Source organism: Pundamilia nyererei, unplaced genomic scaffold (genome assembly GCF_000239375.1).
Source record: "Pundamilia nyererei isolate P.nyererei 1_Seehausen unplaced genomic scaffold, PunNye1.0 scaffold00060, whole genome shotgun sequence".
Classification (NCBI taxonomy): domain Eukaryota; kingdom Metazoa; phylum Chordata; class Actinopteri; order Cichliformes; family Cichlidae; genus Pundamilia; species Pundamilia nyererei.
Window position 1 is genome coordinate 1054271 of NW_005187461.1, and position 17796 is coordinate 1072066.

The window sequence follows — 17796 nt, forward strand, 5'->3', positions numbered from 1 at the left end:
CACACACACACACACACACACACACACACACACGCACACACGCACACGCCTTCATCTTCAGTTAGCATCTACCTGGACTGATAGATGGAGGTCTTCACTGACATAACACACACACACAATCTGGTACCCACACACCTTCACAGATGTACAACACTCTCTCTCTCTCTCACTCTCACACTCACACACACACACACACACGGGCTGTAAAAACAATCACTAGTGGAGAAATCAGTCATGGATCACAGGAAGGTCAAAGCCTCCCACCTTCAAAAAAGTGCTACTGCAGCAAAAATGCTGTTGACAAATGACTGTTTGCTAAAAACCACAAAGAAAAGACTTTCAGCTCCTTATTTTCTTAAGTATTTTTCAGAATGTGTCTTTCTCTTGTAGTAGCCAAAAGGACTGTAAAGCAGAATAACTCATTTAAATGGTAATAGTAACGTCGCGGTGTATTGCACTCACTGTTTATTCATTTTTAGGAAATCATTTTATTAAGTCTCCCGTTGTATCACATCATAATCTTTCATGTAATACCTCCTGAGTGTGCTGTTAAGCTGACAGAATCAGCTCTTGCTGCGTCGGCTGTTTGCCCTTTGTTGCACTGGCTGCTAACATTAGCATTGCTAATCTCTGTTGTACAAAGAAAAGGTCTGACCTTTGCCCTTTGACCCTTCACCCCCGGAGTACAACTTGTTGTATTATCTTTTGCACACACAGGAACAGCTGTTTGGTGGTTGATTTGGAAACTGAAAAGTCCAACACATCCCATCAGACGTTAAGAGCTCTTTATCCTTCCAGGTCTAGTGATGCCTGATTTGAGAATGCACCACGTCACAGTGTGGGGTGTTCACTGATTGTTGGTGGGTATATTTTGTATCCTGCATGCTTAAGGCAGCACCCTCACCTAACACAGAGGTAGAGACGCGGACTCACATGTGGTAAGTCAGCTGTTGTCCTTATGTTGCTTTATTTCAGGAAGAACCAGGTGTTTGTTCCACTCGGTTTAGATATTCCACTATGACGATTTCCATGAGGGAAGAGATTCAGTTTTCTGAAACCAGTTGCTTAATGCCAGTGTTCACATTTTGACGACAGCTCGGGGGCATTGATATTCCAGCCCATAGATTTGATTGGCTATCATTAGCCATCTTATGGCTTTCCCTTGACTGATTGCTTTTCTAGCCAAGTAATCTCAGTTTCAAGTAAGAGTGCCAGATGACGCTCTAAACCCAGAGAAATGGAGAGATTCAAAAGTGTGAACCCAAGTGACTCTCTTACCTTGCAGCCTTTCAGCTTACGGCACCTTTTTAAAAACGTTTTCCTTCATAAAGCCTCTGTTAAAAGGCTCACAATGCCTTAGCCTTAGGCATTCAGGCAAGCCACTGAGAACTATCGACTGCTGAATGCATTACTTGGATGTTTTTGCATGAATGACTTTGATGATACACAGAACATTATGCAAATTTGTGTTCTTTCTGTGAGTAGATATTTATAAAAAGATGCACGCAGGCTTTTTAGCTTTGCCAGATGTGGCCATGCGGGGATGAGAGACTTTACCGCTGTGCTCCGTGGGATTATAGAACAAGTTATTTTATTAATGTGCTGGACAGAAAAGATTAAAATAGAAGACATACTTACAGTAAATTGGGCACTGAAGCAACAAATAGAAAACTGTATTAAAATGAAAATTGAAAAGATGCTGCAACAGAACACAAATTGAAATTAAAACAAAACATTGTTAAGGTATCGCGCAAACAGACAGAAGCTAATGGAAATTAAAAAGATTGCATTAATTGCAGTGGACATTGAGAATTCCCTCGGTGATGTACGATGATGAGATTTAACCTCTTTTCCTTTAAAGGACCAGCCTGAAGCAGTCTGTTAAGTAATCATGCTGAAAACGACCTAAATGGCATTTTCACAACTTACGCTGTTTCGTTGTTTATTATATTTTTTACGTGTCCCACATAGGGATGGGTATCGTTTAGGTTTTATCCGATACCGGTGTCAAACCGGTACTTTTGAAACGGTGCTTAAACGGTGCTCAAACCGGTGCTTAAAGAATGGAGAACACAAACTTTATCCAAAAACCTCTCACGTTCAGCTGTTTCCCTCTTTTTCTTTGGTCATTTTAGCCTTTTTGGCCAGGATGAAGGGAGTATCTGCCATCAAACAAGAGGACAGCCACATGTAGCTATGATGATGTTTGCTAGTTCACCTTACATGCATTAATGTAATAACGTGGTTAGCCTACTCAACGTAAATTACACACCAACAACATTAAGCGACTCACGCAGAGAAGAACGGCTGCTGCTGCATCATCATCCTCATCATTTCTGCTACACTGGCAGGGCTAGGGGCCAGGACTCTCCTCTTCGGGTTCTTGGGGGATGTTGCTCCGGGTCCGATAACTGGCACCACACCCGCAGTAGATGTGCTCGGTGTGAGGTCTCGCAGCAAGCTATCAAATACGGCGCATTTCTCGGCTTTTAAAAAAACGCTATACGTCGCCAGGTGTTTCATCGGATTCGAGGTGTTGCCTCCTTTGACAGTATCACAGTATCAGCTTAAAGCACTTGTTGCTGCTGAGTTTGCATCTTTTTCTGTGAAGTACAGCCAGACTTTGACCGCTTCACCTTGGGCATTTTTAATCTGTAGCTCTGCTCTAAAAGAACGTACGTACCTGGGCCCGCCTACTATCCTCGGAAACGTAAAATGATTGGCTAGAATCTAAAGTGTATCACAGCTCAGGAAAATTAAAAAAAATAAAGCACCGAAATGTGCGCTGCTTTTCGGTCTGGTTACTACCGTTTATGTCAGTACCCATCCCTAGTCCCACATACTCGGAACAAAAACATGTTTACTTGGAGCTTTCCTGGCAACTGGAAACGTCAATTAAGGAGCCATCCTAAAGGGTCGAATGTTTTCTGTCTTGAACGACTGAGCACAGATGGTAACGTTCTTCAGAAAATCACCTCATATTTCACAGAAATAGCCCCTTTTATTACCACAGATAACTCTTGTAATGCATAGCTACTTCAGAGCGTCCAGTTGCCCGCTCTTCTGTACTGTTGCATCTCAGAATTGTTCTTCACTAAGAAGAGTTTCAAGTGTGTTAAAAAAGGACGGTGAAATGAAGCTGTTGATGCAGATGAGGGTCCATATGAAACATTACTGGTAATCTCTAGAGTCATTTCAAATAATGGTGATCGCTGCTTCCTTTTTATATTCTGCTTTTTATTACTTTTTTTGACTGAATTGTTCTGTGCTCAAGTGAAAATGAATTTTAAATAGATTTTATAATCTGTGATCTTCATCTCAGTCAGCGTGACTCGACTCAAATATAGTAAAAGTTTGACCACAGGCTGTGTGTTCATCCATCGCGAGCAAAATCTAAACTAGTTCAAGACAGTAATCTGCCGGGAAGGCAGTTTATTTATTTATTTATTTATTTATGTAGATGTGTGTGTGTGTGTGTGTGTGTGTGTGTGTGTGTGTGTGTGTGTGTGTGTGAGAGAGAGAGAGAGAGAGAAAGGGAGAGGCCCAGTGTGTTTTACATTCTCACTATATCCTAATGAGTGGACATTTGCATTATTCAGAGAGCTTGCAGAGCAGTGGACCCTTTCCTGTCTGTCTTCTCTCAGTCCTGTTCAGTTAGTGAACCAAGCTGGGAAAACAAGACACCCCCCCACCCCATCCCACCCCCCTTTATGTGGTATTTCTGCCCATCCAAATGATTGCAGAGCTCCTGCAGCGTCCCCATTAAAACCTATGAAGGAGGCGTGTCTGTTCCTCGTGCTGTCAGTATTCTGTGGAGCTGTGTTGAGGAGACAAAACCAAACTGCGGCTCAGTTCGCAGATTCTGACACGACCGCCGACCACATTGGATTAGAATACGGTGAGGAAGTTAGTTGCTCGCATTGCCTGCGTTATCTAAACCGTCTTTACCCGGGCGACCGTGGCTCAGCGGGTTGGGAAGCGCATCTGTAACCGGAAGGTCGCCGGTTCGATCCCCGGGCTCTCTGTCCTGGTCGTTGTGTCCCTGAGCAAGACACTTTACCCTACCGCCTACTGGTGATGACCAGAGGGGCCGATGGCGCGATATGGCAGCCTCGCTTCTGTCAGTCAGCTGTGGCTACAACCGTAGCTGCCTCCACCAGTGTGTGAATGTGAGAGTGAATTAGTGAATAGTGGAATTGTAAAGCGCTGTATAAATCCAATCCATTATTACCCATTACAGCGATCTCAAAAGTCCACTCCATCCAACACGTCCCACAAGAAGTCCCATCCATCCGCAGATTAGACCAGCGAGCCGAGCGGCGAACAAGACAGCCTACAAGAGATGTCAAACAGCAACTTTCACACATCTTAAAATACACAGAGCAGACTCCACAGAGCTACGTCGTTGTACACGCAGACTGACAGTGCTGAGTCGGCACATCTCAAAGCTCTCTAGCTGTCAGTGTCAATTCACATCTCTGTCTCTGCTCTTGGTTCCACGCTGCTCTCTCTCTCTGCTAAGCCTGATGGGAAATTAGTTTAGCTTCTCTGCTGTATATCTCAGGACTACTCTTTGACTCAGGCACCTTCTCCAGTTATATATATATATGCTTCCATCTCTAATCATCTTTTCCAGCCTCTGTGCAGCCTGCATCAAACAGCCATTGAAATAATGTCTGGAGTTGTACGCTGTAGCTCCTCCTGCCGAGACACTTCCTCCCAGAATAACGTCACACGCAGATATCGACATGTCTTTTACTCATTAAATTGTCTCATCTCCAATGACCTTTGTGTAAACAAAGACTCTGTGTCAAGGAAGAGTGCTTCCTCACCTCCTGGCACTTCGGAGTCTCTGGGGTCTTTGAAGTGCGCCTCTGGTCTTCAGGCCCACCAGACAAGGAGGGAGCTCTTTGAGAAAGGTGGTCACTTGCCCTTCCCGACGAAAGTATTCCAATATCGTGAGGGAAAAGGTGAAGTGGTCAGAGAACGGTGCAGGAGGATAATAGAAGCGACTCCATAAAAGACGCCGTCTTCTCTTTTGGTTGTACTTTTTAAAGGCTTTACAAAAGAGAGAGGGGGGTGCAGGGATAAAGAAGGGGAAGTCGGCGTGTTGCTTAATGTATGAAAATAGATTGCAGCTCTCAGGAAGAGAACAAGAGAAGAAAATTTTTTGGCATCTTGGCGTGTGTGCTGCAGATAACCAGAAGGAAGGTTAAGCTGAGCTCAAAAATTGAAAATGTAACATGTGAGAGGCTCAGAAAGGAGTGCTACACAGAGAGGTGACACTGATTTTCACGACTCTCATTGGTGCAGCGCCTCGATACTTCACCACCTCGGCCTCATTCTTAAGGAAATGAAGCAGCTTTTAATTTTGTGATAAAGGCCAACCTCTCCTGGCACTTCCCTCCCTCTGCCAAGCACCGGTGGCTGCAGTAGCTCAAGTCAGGTCTGTTTATTCGTGCGGAGCATGAAACGCAACAAATGCTGTCTGAGATGCACAAAATCAGACAACAGTCCAAAGAAATTAAGCTATTAAGAAGTAATTAAAACAACAAATTAACCCAGTTAAAACAATTAAGACGCTATTTGCCAGTCGACAGGGGTCTTTAATATTGTAAACAAAAGATAAGCTTGAAGCTGGGACTAATCTGAGAGTAAAGGAGGTTTTTCAGGTGAGGGGGAAGCTGGAGTGACTGAAGACTGTTCTTCAGTCACTCCAGCTTCTTCTAGCCCATACCGCAGATAGTTCACTTTGAACGTAATAGAAATCTGAGTCACTCAGTCAGTGATTGAAGAAAGGAACAGTTTACGTTGACCTTGACCTGAAGTCTGTGACAGCAGATTTAACCTGCAGGTCTAATTTATGTCTTACACGTGGTTTTCAGCATGATGCCCAACTTTATCAAGTTGCACTTCCTGGTTTATTTTCAGGTTGACAGAGTTTTGTGAGAGCCAACCAGGGTTTTAATAGTTTTGCAATTTTCATTAGTTTTTATTTTTATTTAGTTTTGACTTCAGATTTTCAATTTTATATCAGTTTTAATTCGTTTTTACCAATTGTTTGCTAGTTTAGTTTAGTTTTTATTTTTTTGAAAATCCTTAGTTTCAGTTTAGTTTTGATTAGTTTCAGTTATAGTTTTAGTCGTGTTTGCAATAATTAAGTGCAACAAAATCCCAGTTTCATCACATCAGTCATGCTCTTCTGCTTATCCTTGGGTATGTTGCTATTCCAGCTACCATACCCTGCACCCTGCACAGGTCGCCTGTCTGTCGCAGGGCTAACACGCAGAGACAGACAACTCACATTCCCACCTATGGGTTCTTTAAATAAATAAATAAATAAATGAATAAATAAATAAATAAAGGCAGATGAACAACCATTGATACCAGGCAACTATAAAATGTATATCTTGGCCCCAATGAGACTATTAACTCTTGCAGCACCGGGTGTTCGTAATTTTGGTTCAAGTGAATTGATAAACTTTTTGAAGGCAGTTGACTCACACAGTTATGTCGATGTCCCCGTCCTGTTGTCTCGGGATGCATCACGCTGCCTTGCCTGGGGTTAGCTTCTGTTTCTGGGGATGAGGGTTGAGTGTGCTCCCTTCTTCAAGTGCACTTTAAGGTTTGTGGGATTTTTTTCCCTTTAGAAATGTCCCTCATATTTTGTCTCTTTCCACTACAAGACACTTGCTTTATCCAAAACACAGTCATATTCAAAGTAATCCCAAATTGGACTCTGGCGCTTTCTCCCGACTTTTCCTGACATGATTCTGCGCGTGGGCGGAGCAGCGACACAGACGACTCGACTAACGTGCTGCCACCTGCTGGCATAATGAGACAGCAAGAATAAATCTGGAAACTAAACTTCATTTTCACCCTCGACTATTGTAGGACACGCACACATCAATGAAACTAAACACATTTTTGCTATAAATTCAGTTAATTTTAGTTAGTTTTGTGAACACTCATTACAGTTTTAGTTAGTTTTCCTTTTTTTGTTTTTATTTTTATTTCCGTTAACGAAAATGTTTTTTCACTTCTAGTTTTTGTTATTTCGTTAGTTTTCGTTAACGATAATAACCTTGGAGCCAAGCACATTGAGGATATTCAGCCGGTTTAGAGAAGTCCTTCAGATGAAAATCAGACACAACAATAAGGTCCAAAACCAGCAGATACGCTATTATTATATTATTATATTGTTATATTAGATTAGTCTTCTTTAGGAGCGGATGGACTTTTTACTTCTCCCCTCTCAACTTGATTTATTTATTTCACGGTCCAGTTACGGAGGAAAGGGATATTCTAGTCTTACGTTGGGGGTTTCAGCTTAGTTAAAGCTAACAGGGAAATGAGCCCGCTGGCGTTCTTAAAGATATTATTGACAGATTTAATGGTGTTAATTATAACGATCTGCTTTGTTAAAAGCTTTCTAATTTCTGTTCATCTCATAGTTTGTGATGAACGACACAAGTCTGTCCAGAGAGGCGATATTTGTCCTGTCGCATGTGTGTAAGAAAGCTGCGAACCCTGTGTGGGGGTGACGTGTCTGCTGCAGTATGTTCTAATAAAGCCATTAATCACATTTGCTGTTTGCTGCAAACATGCAGCACTTGTTGCAACACGTCTCATTCTGTGTGTCCCAAGACAGCGCAGCAGATGCAGCTTACAAGTGTGAAATCAAAAATGTCCCAGTCAGGTGTTTGATGCATGTGCGTGCTTATTCTGCACAATCACACGTATGTATCGCGTGTACGGTTAGAAATGGAAAAGTCCCTGTTCAGACGGAGGAGCTGGAAACATTTCTCTCTGAGTGACACAGAAACATTGACTCCTGTATCTTTGTCACCACCGCCAAGAAAAGCAAGAGTCGTGCAAAACCGTCGTCAGGATGCGATCAGAAAGTTCTGCGATTCCACACATAAAAATCCAACTTCCAGTATTTTGGTTCTCATTAGCTCATTTCCTGGAAGTCCCATTCTGACCACTCATGCATCTGCAGTGTGCACTGAATTTCCTTTTTGGAACGAGGACATTCAGCAGATGTGGCATGTGTGAAACTTGGTGAGGAAGGTAGTGATGGTCCAGCCAAAAACCCCACAAAACAGTTCAGCTTGTCTGAAATGAGCCACCGCAGTGTGAAGTGTTTCCACTGAATGTGAGATGGAAACACGTCAGGATGAGATTTTTAATAAACTATGAAGAAATAAAAGCCACTAATAGACTTGTGTTGTTTAATATTTCAGAAGAAAGTTATCATATAACTTTTCTACATGTATATACATTTGACTCCACTTGTACTGCCTGATTAAGGACACAGCAAGAGTACAAATATCAGCTTAACGTAGTAACAGAAACTTGCTGTGTTTGAATCGTAACAATAAGTTTGACTCTCAGCATGTCTGATCTATTCATCTGACACAAGTAAAGAAAATGCAGTTTAATACCTTTAATAAGTTTCTAATGAATGTTGTGAGTCTGCGATCATTTCTTTTCTTATAGCATTGCTGTCTCTAATTCTTATACTTCGATTATTTTAACTGGAATCAGGACTGATGTCTGTTGATCTTCCTCAGATTTCTTCCGTTGTTTTCTCTTATTTGATTTGATAGTCTGGGGTCGGAGTGTGAATGCTGGGATGTTTGCTTATACAAATGAAACTGAATTGAAATGATTCATTTTTAGTTTAGCTGACAGCAAACTAAATGGTTAATTCCACCTTAAGTCTTAGTCTGGATTAATTCATTCTTAAAAGCTGAATTGATTAATTTGGAATGAAATAGATTCTTCTTTTTCGTTTGTGTCATTTTGAATGCAGTATCTGTATTTTACCGTCTTGGTTGAACCAAAATGCAATTTGAAGACATCCGTGTGTCTGACGTCTTCTTAATGACTGTTTTCTGTTCATCGAGTAGATCACAGTAGACACCAGGATAGAGCACAGAAGCATCATTCAAACCATACAAGTAAAAAACATCAGCTGACACAGAAACGTCAGTTTGTGAGCTTAAAATCACCTACATCTACACACCTACACGCCCCTATTTTTTCTCATGAAGCGAGCGTACTTGGACGTCTGAAAAGTATCTACCTCAGGTGGAGAGGTCAGGTGCTTCACAGCACACGGCGTGCTCCAGTCTCTACACTAACTAATGCGCTCTTATTTAGTCATCAATCCCCTCTAGCTGATGTCAGCCGGTTTTCCACGGTCATACATACACAATGAGAGATTGTCCATCATCTCATATAATGGTCCACTGGTACAACACTGATGGTTGATGGGAATTCAGCTGTAGTGAGCCTAATGTTCCCGCTCATAAGATTTCCTTCTGAAGCACGTGGAGTCGCCGCTGTTACTGAAGATGGCAGGACAGAAACTGCTAGACCACAGTGTGGCTGTTCTCGTGTTCAATTTTATTTCACAGTCACACTGACTCACTTTCTCTTTAATGTTTCTGCAAGCTAACAAACGCTGTGGTCTTTTAATTTTCCTCTGAATTGTAACGGCACACGTGATAAATACGCTTGTGTCAATGAAAAGGTTTAAAGGTAATAAACGTAAATGTATAGCTCAGCCTCGCTAAAGGCCAATTTATTACAAAGTAATAGAAATGTTAAAGCTTTTGAGAATCTCGTTTTTCTTTGTTACATTCACGTATGCATGTGCTCAGTGATTTTAGTGCCGTCTTTGCAGAATTCTATGCATCCTGTAATGAAATGTGCTCATTGGTCCTTCTTTTTTGCACCTGTCTCAATCACTCCTCTTTTCCCATCCTCACATAGCGTAAGCATGTCGTTACCCCTCAGCAGCCACACACACGCTTACATTTATCTCTGTTTCATCATCTCTGCTTTCTGTTTCTGACTCTTTTTCAGAATCTTTCATTTTCTCTGTTCTGCTCTCGTCACCATTTCTTTCATTTTTGACTAGAGTCCAAAAACCGTCGATTACCAGTAAATGTTTGTCTGCGTTTCTATCTCCCGATTATAGACCTGAACTTGCATTACTTCTGGAAGTGGAGCGCCTTTGAGGACTACCTCCTCTTCTGCTTCGGCTTCACCGTCGTGTGTGCAGTCATCACCCTGCTGCTGCTGGACTCTGTGGTGTTTGTGGAGACTTTGGGTTCGCTGGCCGTGATGTTCGAGGCCATGCTGGGCATCCCGCAGCTGCTGCAGAATTTCCATAATCGCTCCACAAAAGGCATGAGGTACAGTGTGCTCCAAGGTCAAACAGAGCTCTGCTCACTGCCCTCACACTGGCATACAGAGGCACAGTCAGACTTCACTCTTGTCAGGGAGTCTCAGCAGTGATTTATATTCTCATGAACACATTATGCTAATAAGGTCATTTATAGCTACTGAAGTCTCCATGAAAAGAAAATGGAGAGTCACATGCATCTTAATTTCACTAATGAAATCATTTTTTAAATATTTGAATTCTTTTAAGACAATAATTATAACAAAATTGTTTTAATTTATTTTATTTAACAATTCAAAGCCAAACAGAAAAATTCAAAACCTACAAATTAAAAAATTAATAATTTTTTCCCTACTAGTCTTAGGACTGTGAACTGCTTACTAACAGTATGTGTCAGCACAAAACTGTCTCATGGCTTTAAAAGGTTAATGCCAGCATCATGTTTGTGATGTATTGTTTGTAGTTGGACTTATCATGTTTGCTTTGTAAGAGTTTCAGATCAGATCATGCAAATGTGCTTTATTTTGGTTCGCAGCACACAAGTTTGTGAAAATTGTCCTGAATTTAGGGTAAAAAGAAGAAGCATGTGTTATTTTGTGTCCCACTTGGTTGTGATAGTTGCTGCTTAGGAGTGTAAATTTACTTGGAATGAGAGGCTTTTAAAAACAAGTGTGTAATCAGCGCTGGTGGATCACTCAAAGGTGTGAGGATCGTGCCCGAGCTCTGGCTGTGCGTTGTTGCTCTTCACCCTGCACGACATATTTCCAGTCTTCAAGAACACTAGTATTTGGATGAAAACAGATCTTAACTAAACCGACTGTCTGAGCTGAGGCAGAAGGAGAGTCCTGATACGCGATGTATAGCAGAATGTGTCTGCTTGTACAGAGAACTGTTGCCACGATCTGGAAGATTATCAAAAACTTATTGTCACTCAGCTGCCTCTCATTGATCCGAGTTACCATGCTTTCCATTATTTTAGTTAGTGGGCTACTTGCACCCTCTTCAACTTGCTGATTTGGGGATCTGCTAATTTGCGGTGCTCTCGGTAGAATGCTGGCATTATTGAAATGGACTGTCTGAGTCTTTGTAAATTAGCATATTGTTAGTAGATCATCTGCAGAACTTTTTACTCCCATCAGAGCATTTTTGTGATTGCAACCTCACTTAATTTGCTCCACTAATGAAATCTGGTCCTTAGTGTCCTACAACATCTGCAGAGCTGCACACTACAGCTTCTGATTAGTAAAGGTTTCAGTGAAAGATCAAAGATCTGTTTAACATATATACTCAGTTCCACTTGCACTTGTTGATTTCAGTTTGTGTGCCAGAGGCTGAAAATAGTGTCACAGTCTACAGCGTGGACCGGGACATCACTTTGATTCTTATTGCACGAAAGGACGAGAGCACGAAGTCGCATCACGGATAGAAACAACTGGGTTATGCTGCTAACACAACATGCTAATGCTAAGCTAGCCAAGACTGAGTGTCTGCTGATCCCAGCTCAGCAGCCAGACCCTGAACTTCAACATGAGCTCTCAGGCTCCAGGCTCTGCTTCTAGAATCACCGTGATGATCACATCAAACTCTCGCTGCGCTGGTTTTTATCTTTGCTTTCTGGTGTCAGCTTTGTCTTCATACCTCAATACTAAGAGAAAGATCATATGTGTGTCATTAGGGATTTGTGTTGTGTGTATCTGTAGCTTAAAGGTTTATATTGTTAAATGGTAATTTTGAGACAATGTGTTCAAGTCGTTTTCTGGAGAAATGGGAAAGTAATGAAATGAGATTTGTGATGAATTACTTTCTGTATTTGATATGTTGCCTAGCGATGGTGGTGACTCTCAAAGTGGAGCCAGTGAGAACCAATCAGATTGATTGTCTGCTATCCTGTCTTCCTTCTCTCGCCCCAACCAATCACAGCAGATGGCCCCGCCCCTCCCTGAGCCTGGTTCTGCCTGAGGTTTCTTCCTGTTAAAAGGGAGTTTTTCCTTCCCACTGTTGCCAAAGTGCTGCTCATAGGGGCTCATATGATTGTTGGGTTCTTCTCTGTATGTATTATTGTAGGGTCTACCTTATAATATAAAGCACCTTGAGGCAACTGTTGTTGTGATTTAGTGCTGTATAAATAAAATTGAATTGAATAAGCAATATCGATAATGGAACTGGAATCTCTAAATTCTATCAATTCACATCCCTAACAATGAAGAATTTAAAAATCTAATGTTGCTCTAATATTTAAAGTATATTGCAAGTAAAATGGATTCAGCTTTAGCATTAGTTTCTGTCAGATATCTAAAACGTCACAGAGAAAGCTAGCCTAGATGCTTTTAGTATGTGACCAGAGCAAATGCAGGTTTTCTTCAAAAGACTAAAACTAAATCAGTCTCGTGCCAAAATCGACTGTCTGTTTAAAAACAGGAAACACCAAAATATGAGTGACAGTTATTAGTATTAGCATTAACATTACCACTAATGAACAGGAGTCCACAGATCCCTTAGAAGATATAGTATAGAATTATTTTTAAAAGCGACATTTAAAAGGGATCCCTTAGGTTTGGGTCACCCCCCACTTAAAATTCAAGGTTTCAAGGTCACCTTGAATGAGAAGAGAAAGCAGAAGGTGGAAACGGGAGGCAAACAAAACCCTCAGCTTACATTATGAATGCTTTCCCAGTTAAGATTGTGTCAGAGTGAGGTAAGGTCAGTGAGCATGCTTATTAACCTCTCAGGTAAATGACTGTGAGATCAATTACACTCCTAATGGCACAGAACCTCATGCTAATTATGATCATTATTTCCTTATTATGTCTGTCATCAGTATAAAATCTGTGTTTATTAATATGCATTTATAAAAAAATACTTTTAATCTCTAGGAAACAACTGGCATCTTTTCATGAGGTTTTCAGGAAGTTACTGAAGTTGGTTAACATTCATACCAGGGGAGCGTGGTGAAGAAAGAAGAGCTAAAATTAGGAAATTACAGTGACGTCAGCTGGAAGTAGAAACTCTCCTCGGCACGGGGTTTGTTTTCCTTTAGTCGAGATTCCTTTTTGTAAAAATGCACAATGGATACATAATGTGTGTGTGTGTGTGTGGATATATAACGTGCGTACGTGTGTTCCTGTCTAGCTGTCTTTGTGAGGACCGAAATCTGCATTCTACTATACTTGTGAGAACCAACAGTCACTTGTGAGGACACACAACCCGGTCCTCAGAAATCTGAAGGCATTCAAAGTTGTCGCTGACTTCTTGGTATAAATTCATAAAAGGATCTCCTATTAGATGAACTTTGAAAGTGATTCTTAACCTGTGATTTTATAATTTTTCTAGAAAATAATATAAAATTGTGGTCTGAAATGCCAGTGATAAAATTATAAGATTTAATAATTCGCTCGGGCTTATTACTGAAAACCAGATCTATTTTAGTTTTAGAGTGTCTTGTTATTCTTGTGGGTTGTTCAATGTGTTGGGTAAAGTTCAAAGTCTCCATTATGTCCTTGAGTGTTTTTTCTGTCCTTTTCACAGTCCCAGTTGACATTAAAATCTCCCATTACAATTATTTCATTAGACTTATTATTTATAGTATGATATTTAAGTAATATCTGTAGTTGTTCATAAAAAATATTCTTTGCAGAAGGAGGGCGATATAAACAGATCAACGTAAATGACATTTCTGGGGAAAGAGTGATTTTAACAGAAATATGTTCTATTTCGACATCTATTGGTGAACTAAGTAAAGAGCAATCCAGGTGTTTTTTTACAGACACAAGTATTCCTCCTCCTCTTGTTCCAATTCTATCCCTTCTGAATACTGTGTACTCTGGAAAGACAACCGCAGACTCAGGAGAAGAACTTGTGAGCCAAGATTCAGAAATACCCAAAATGGAAATATTGGGATTGCTTAGAATACGTTCCAGTTGCTCATGCTTTGGTAACATACGAATGTTAATGTGTCCACATAGAAGCCCCTTTGGTTTATTTTTAGTGTCCCAGATTACTTTAGCCTGATTATATGTCTTGCAGATCTTTGTTCCTCTGTAACTTTTAATAGCAGGATTTCTTGTCCTTTTGTTGACAATGCTATGAGCATTTAATGATGAGAAACCCTTTACCGGAGACTGTAGTTTGGGTAGAGCAGGTGGGGGCCAAGGCAGCCGAGGTGGGGGCCCAGGCAGCTGAGGTGGAAGCCCAGGCAGCTGAGGTGGAGGCCCAGGCGGCCGAGATTGAAACCCAGGCAACTGAGGCGGAGGCCCAAGCAGCTGAGGTGGTAACCCAAACAGCAGAAGTGGAGGCCCGGACAACAGGGGCGTAAACACTATTAGCTGTAGATGTAGCCTTACTAACTGGGACGGTGGTTGGAGCACAGTTAGTTGAGGTGGAAAGCAATGCAGTGATAGCTGTGCCCATAGGCTAACTAGGCTAATTAGTTGTAGCCAGTCCAAATCACTGATGTTTGAATTAGGTCCAGGATTTAGTTCTATATCACCAGCCAAAAGTAGCATCAGAACAAGTTTCAGAATCTCCAGCCATAGTTGTGGTATATTTGATTGTTCATGTTTACCTGGGGGTGGTCTAGCATGACCAAAATCCAAGAATCTTGTGAACAAAAGATGTTGACTCCATTTGGCTGGGAAAGTGGTATAATTATCCAGCTTTCTTGGACATGTCGAACTCCACAGAAGATAAAAATGTATAAAAACAAAAAGACAAGTTGATGTCAAGATCCAGGGGTTTTTAGATGGTTTTTTGGCAAAAGCACAGGACCTGCCAAGCTGTGTGTCTGCACTCTAGCAGCCATCTTGAATCCTCTCTCTCTTGTAAATCCCTGTATAAAGAGCTAACATCTCCAACATGTCAGGAGTAGTTAGTCATTACAACAAGTGTTTGTGAACTAAAAATCAAGAATGTGGGATCCTGTGTGTCCGTGATTTGAACAGCCCAGCGCTGCTCCCGACACAGGGAAAACCAATCCTGCAGGGAGACCTACCTCGGCACCTGTGCAGGTGAAGCCAAAGGGAAGATTTGCTTCACCATATTTTCTAGTCTTTGGCTTAGAATGAAGTTGGTTTGGAAACATTCAGCGATGCTTCATCTTCTGCTTTGCGTTTGTGTGGGCGCCCCGTGCTAGCAGTGTCCAAGCGTTTTGGGTTTTTTTCCCCTTTTCATACTGCGCCCCCCTGCAATGGCTCTGCGCCCCCCCCTAGGGGGCGGGCCCCACACTTTGGGAAGGTCTGGGTTAGGGTAAGGGGCTAGGGAAAGCATTATGTCAATGAAGGTCCTCACTAAGATAGCTGAACGGGGTTGTGTGTGCAGATTGTTAGCTATAGCAGTAGACTTATAACTGATGTTTTGATCCATGTGCACTTACTATAAAAATGAATTAATATTTCAAATATCATGAACTGATTGGTTTTGCTGTGTAAAAATTTGCATTATATTTTCCAACATGAAGAATTATGGAGCTATTTTTAGTGTGTTGTGAGGTGAGAGGGGACCCGTGATATACTGTCAATGATTTCCTATTAGAGACGTTTGCTTTGTCTGCACTGAGCAGCAGAGTGACCGGTGTGTACCGTATATCTTTATATCTTCAGTATGTCCCCACTTCCACTTCAGATTGCCATCCATGCTTTCTGTAACTACCTGCACATACTGTGTTACACCACCTGCATCTCTGATTGCATTTTTATCTTCAAGTTGCTGTTTTATGATTTACTGTTCTCTCGCAGTTATTTACCATTTCACATGTCCTCAGGATCTAGGCTTGAACCTGAACATCACACAAAGATTGGCAACACAAAAGGTCTTTGAAGTTGGGAACATCAAATCCTTAAACTCAGATACGTGAAAGTCCCCAAAAATAAAAAAGGATGTCAGCTGTGTTTGTGTAGGAGGTATGAGTTAATCATAGAGTAATACTGCACAGTATTGGATGACTCATTCCACAAGATTATGCATTTTCAACAGGAATATTTCATAATTTCAGTATAGATATTGGCTTTATGGCACAAATGTTGCTGACGGTTGGAAACGGCACAGATGATCCCTCGTGATGCATACGTGAGGATTTTCCAATTTCTAGATATTAAACACTGTTTTCCACACGACACTGTGGCACACAATCAACACTTGCTCTAATGCTATCCCAGGTGTAACAGTAGCTTGTTTTTGTGCACTCACATTCCCCTGAGCCCTATTACAGAGGTGTGATGCTGAGTGTATGGATCTGTTTCATGAAGGACTACGCACCTTTTCCAGGTCACCCAAATAATGACTTTCCATGAGATGCATGGAAAAGTCAAGTAAAGGATGTGAAAGAAGCATGTAGTATATTTGACAGTTTGTTTAATATGTTTCCAGGCAACATTTTTTCATTTGTGCATATGTGTGCACACTCATTCTACTACTACTAATACTAGGAAAATTAAAGAGGTGACAGTTCAGTGAAGAAAAAATCCAACAAAAAAGCAAAAGACTGGAGCCTGACGTGATTGGCAAGGAAAATTAGGTGTAGGTTTGAAAAAGTATTAATCCAAAGGGGTTAATGTCATTAGCAAAATCTAATTAGTGTCAGGTATCAAGAGACAAGGTGGAAGCTCCAAATCAATGAGGATGAACTGAAAGCACAGGTTAGAGACACTTGTTAAAAAGAGGAGAAACGTGAGAGGAATTGATGATTAAAAAGAAATCCATGTTGTACTTCATGGCGTCCCCCAAGAGACCCTGGTCTGCACCTTGAATTTAATGTGTAAACTGTTGTTTGTCTCTGGGGTCCAAAAATCAAATGAAACCCGTTTTTTTTGCTTTCGTCGTTTTCTCCTTTTCTTCCTCCTCCTCCTTTCAGCTGGTCCCTTTAAGGGTTGCCACATTGAATCATTTGCCTCCATCTCATCCTATCCTTAGTGACATCTACTGTCACACCAACCCTCTGCACGTCCTCCTTCAATACATCCATGAATCTTCTTTTCTTCTGCCTGGTAGCTCCATCTTCAGCATCCTTCGCCCATCATATACACCGTCCCTCCTCTGCACGTGTCCCAGCCATCTCATCTCACCGCTCTTTGTCTCCAAATTGCTCAACCTGAGCTGTCACTCTGAAATAGTCATTATTAATCTGGCTGGTGACTGTCTGAGTATCAGAACTCTAACTGCTAGCTCCGTGCTCTGTCTTTTTGTCAGTTCCACCATCTCCCAAACCATACCTCACAGCAGGTCTCACTAGCATCTTGTCATCCTCCCCTTTCACTCTTGCTGCTGTCCTTCTATCACAAATCACCTCTGACACCCACTCCACCCTACCTGCACCCGTGTCTTCACCTCTCTTGACTGCTGCCTATTGCTTTGTGGTAATGTCAAGTTGACCCTTAAGTGTTTAAACTCATCTACCTTCACCACCTCTACTCCTTGCACATGTATTCTGTCCTTTCATTCCTATTTTCTCCAGAGCATACCTCTACCTCTCCAGGCTCTCTTCCACCTGCTCCCTACTCTCAGTACAGATCACAGTGTCCTCTGCAAACATCATAATCCAGATGGCAGTCCTCATCTGTTAGTAGGGCTGCCACGATTAGTCGACTAGTCACGATTACGTCGACTAT

The 17796-nt window shown here is 41.6% G+C and overlaps 1 protein-coding gene across 4 annotated transcripts in view; it reads left to right on the forward strand.

The window, feature by feature from the left end:
• LOC102212915 (PQ-loop repeat-containing protein 1) overlaps nucleotides 1–17796 on the forward strand; it is a 59239-nt gene that overhangs the window by 22837 nt on the left and 18606 nt on the right. For 3 of the 4 annotated variants that reach the window (XM_005734753.2, XM_005734752.2, XM_005734754.2), the window contains exon 4: nucleotides 9992–10208. In XM_005734753.2, coding sequence (XP_005734810.1) covers nucleotides 9992–10208 — 217 coding nt within the window. Of the gene's footprint in view, nucleotides 1–9991; nucleotides 10209–11514; nucleotides 11560–17796 lie in introns of those variants that run through there. The other variant, XM_005734755.2, reaches the window with a different exon arrangement.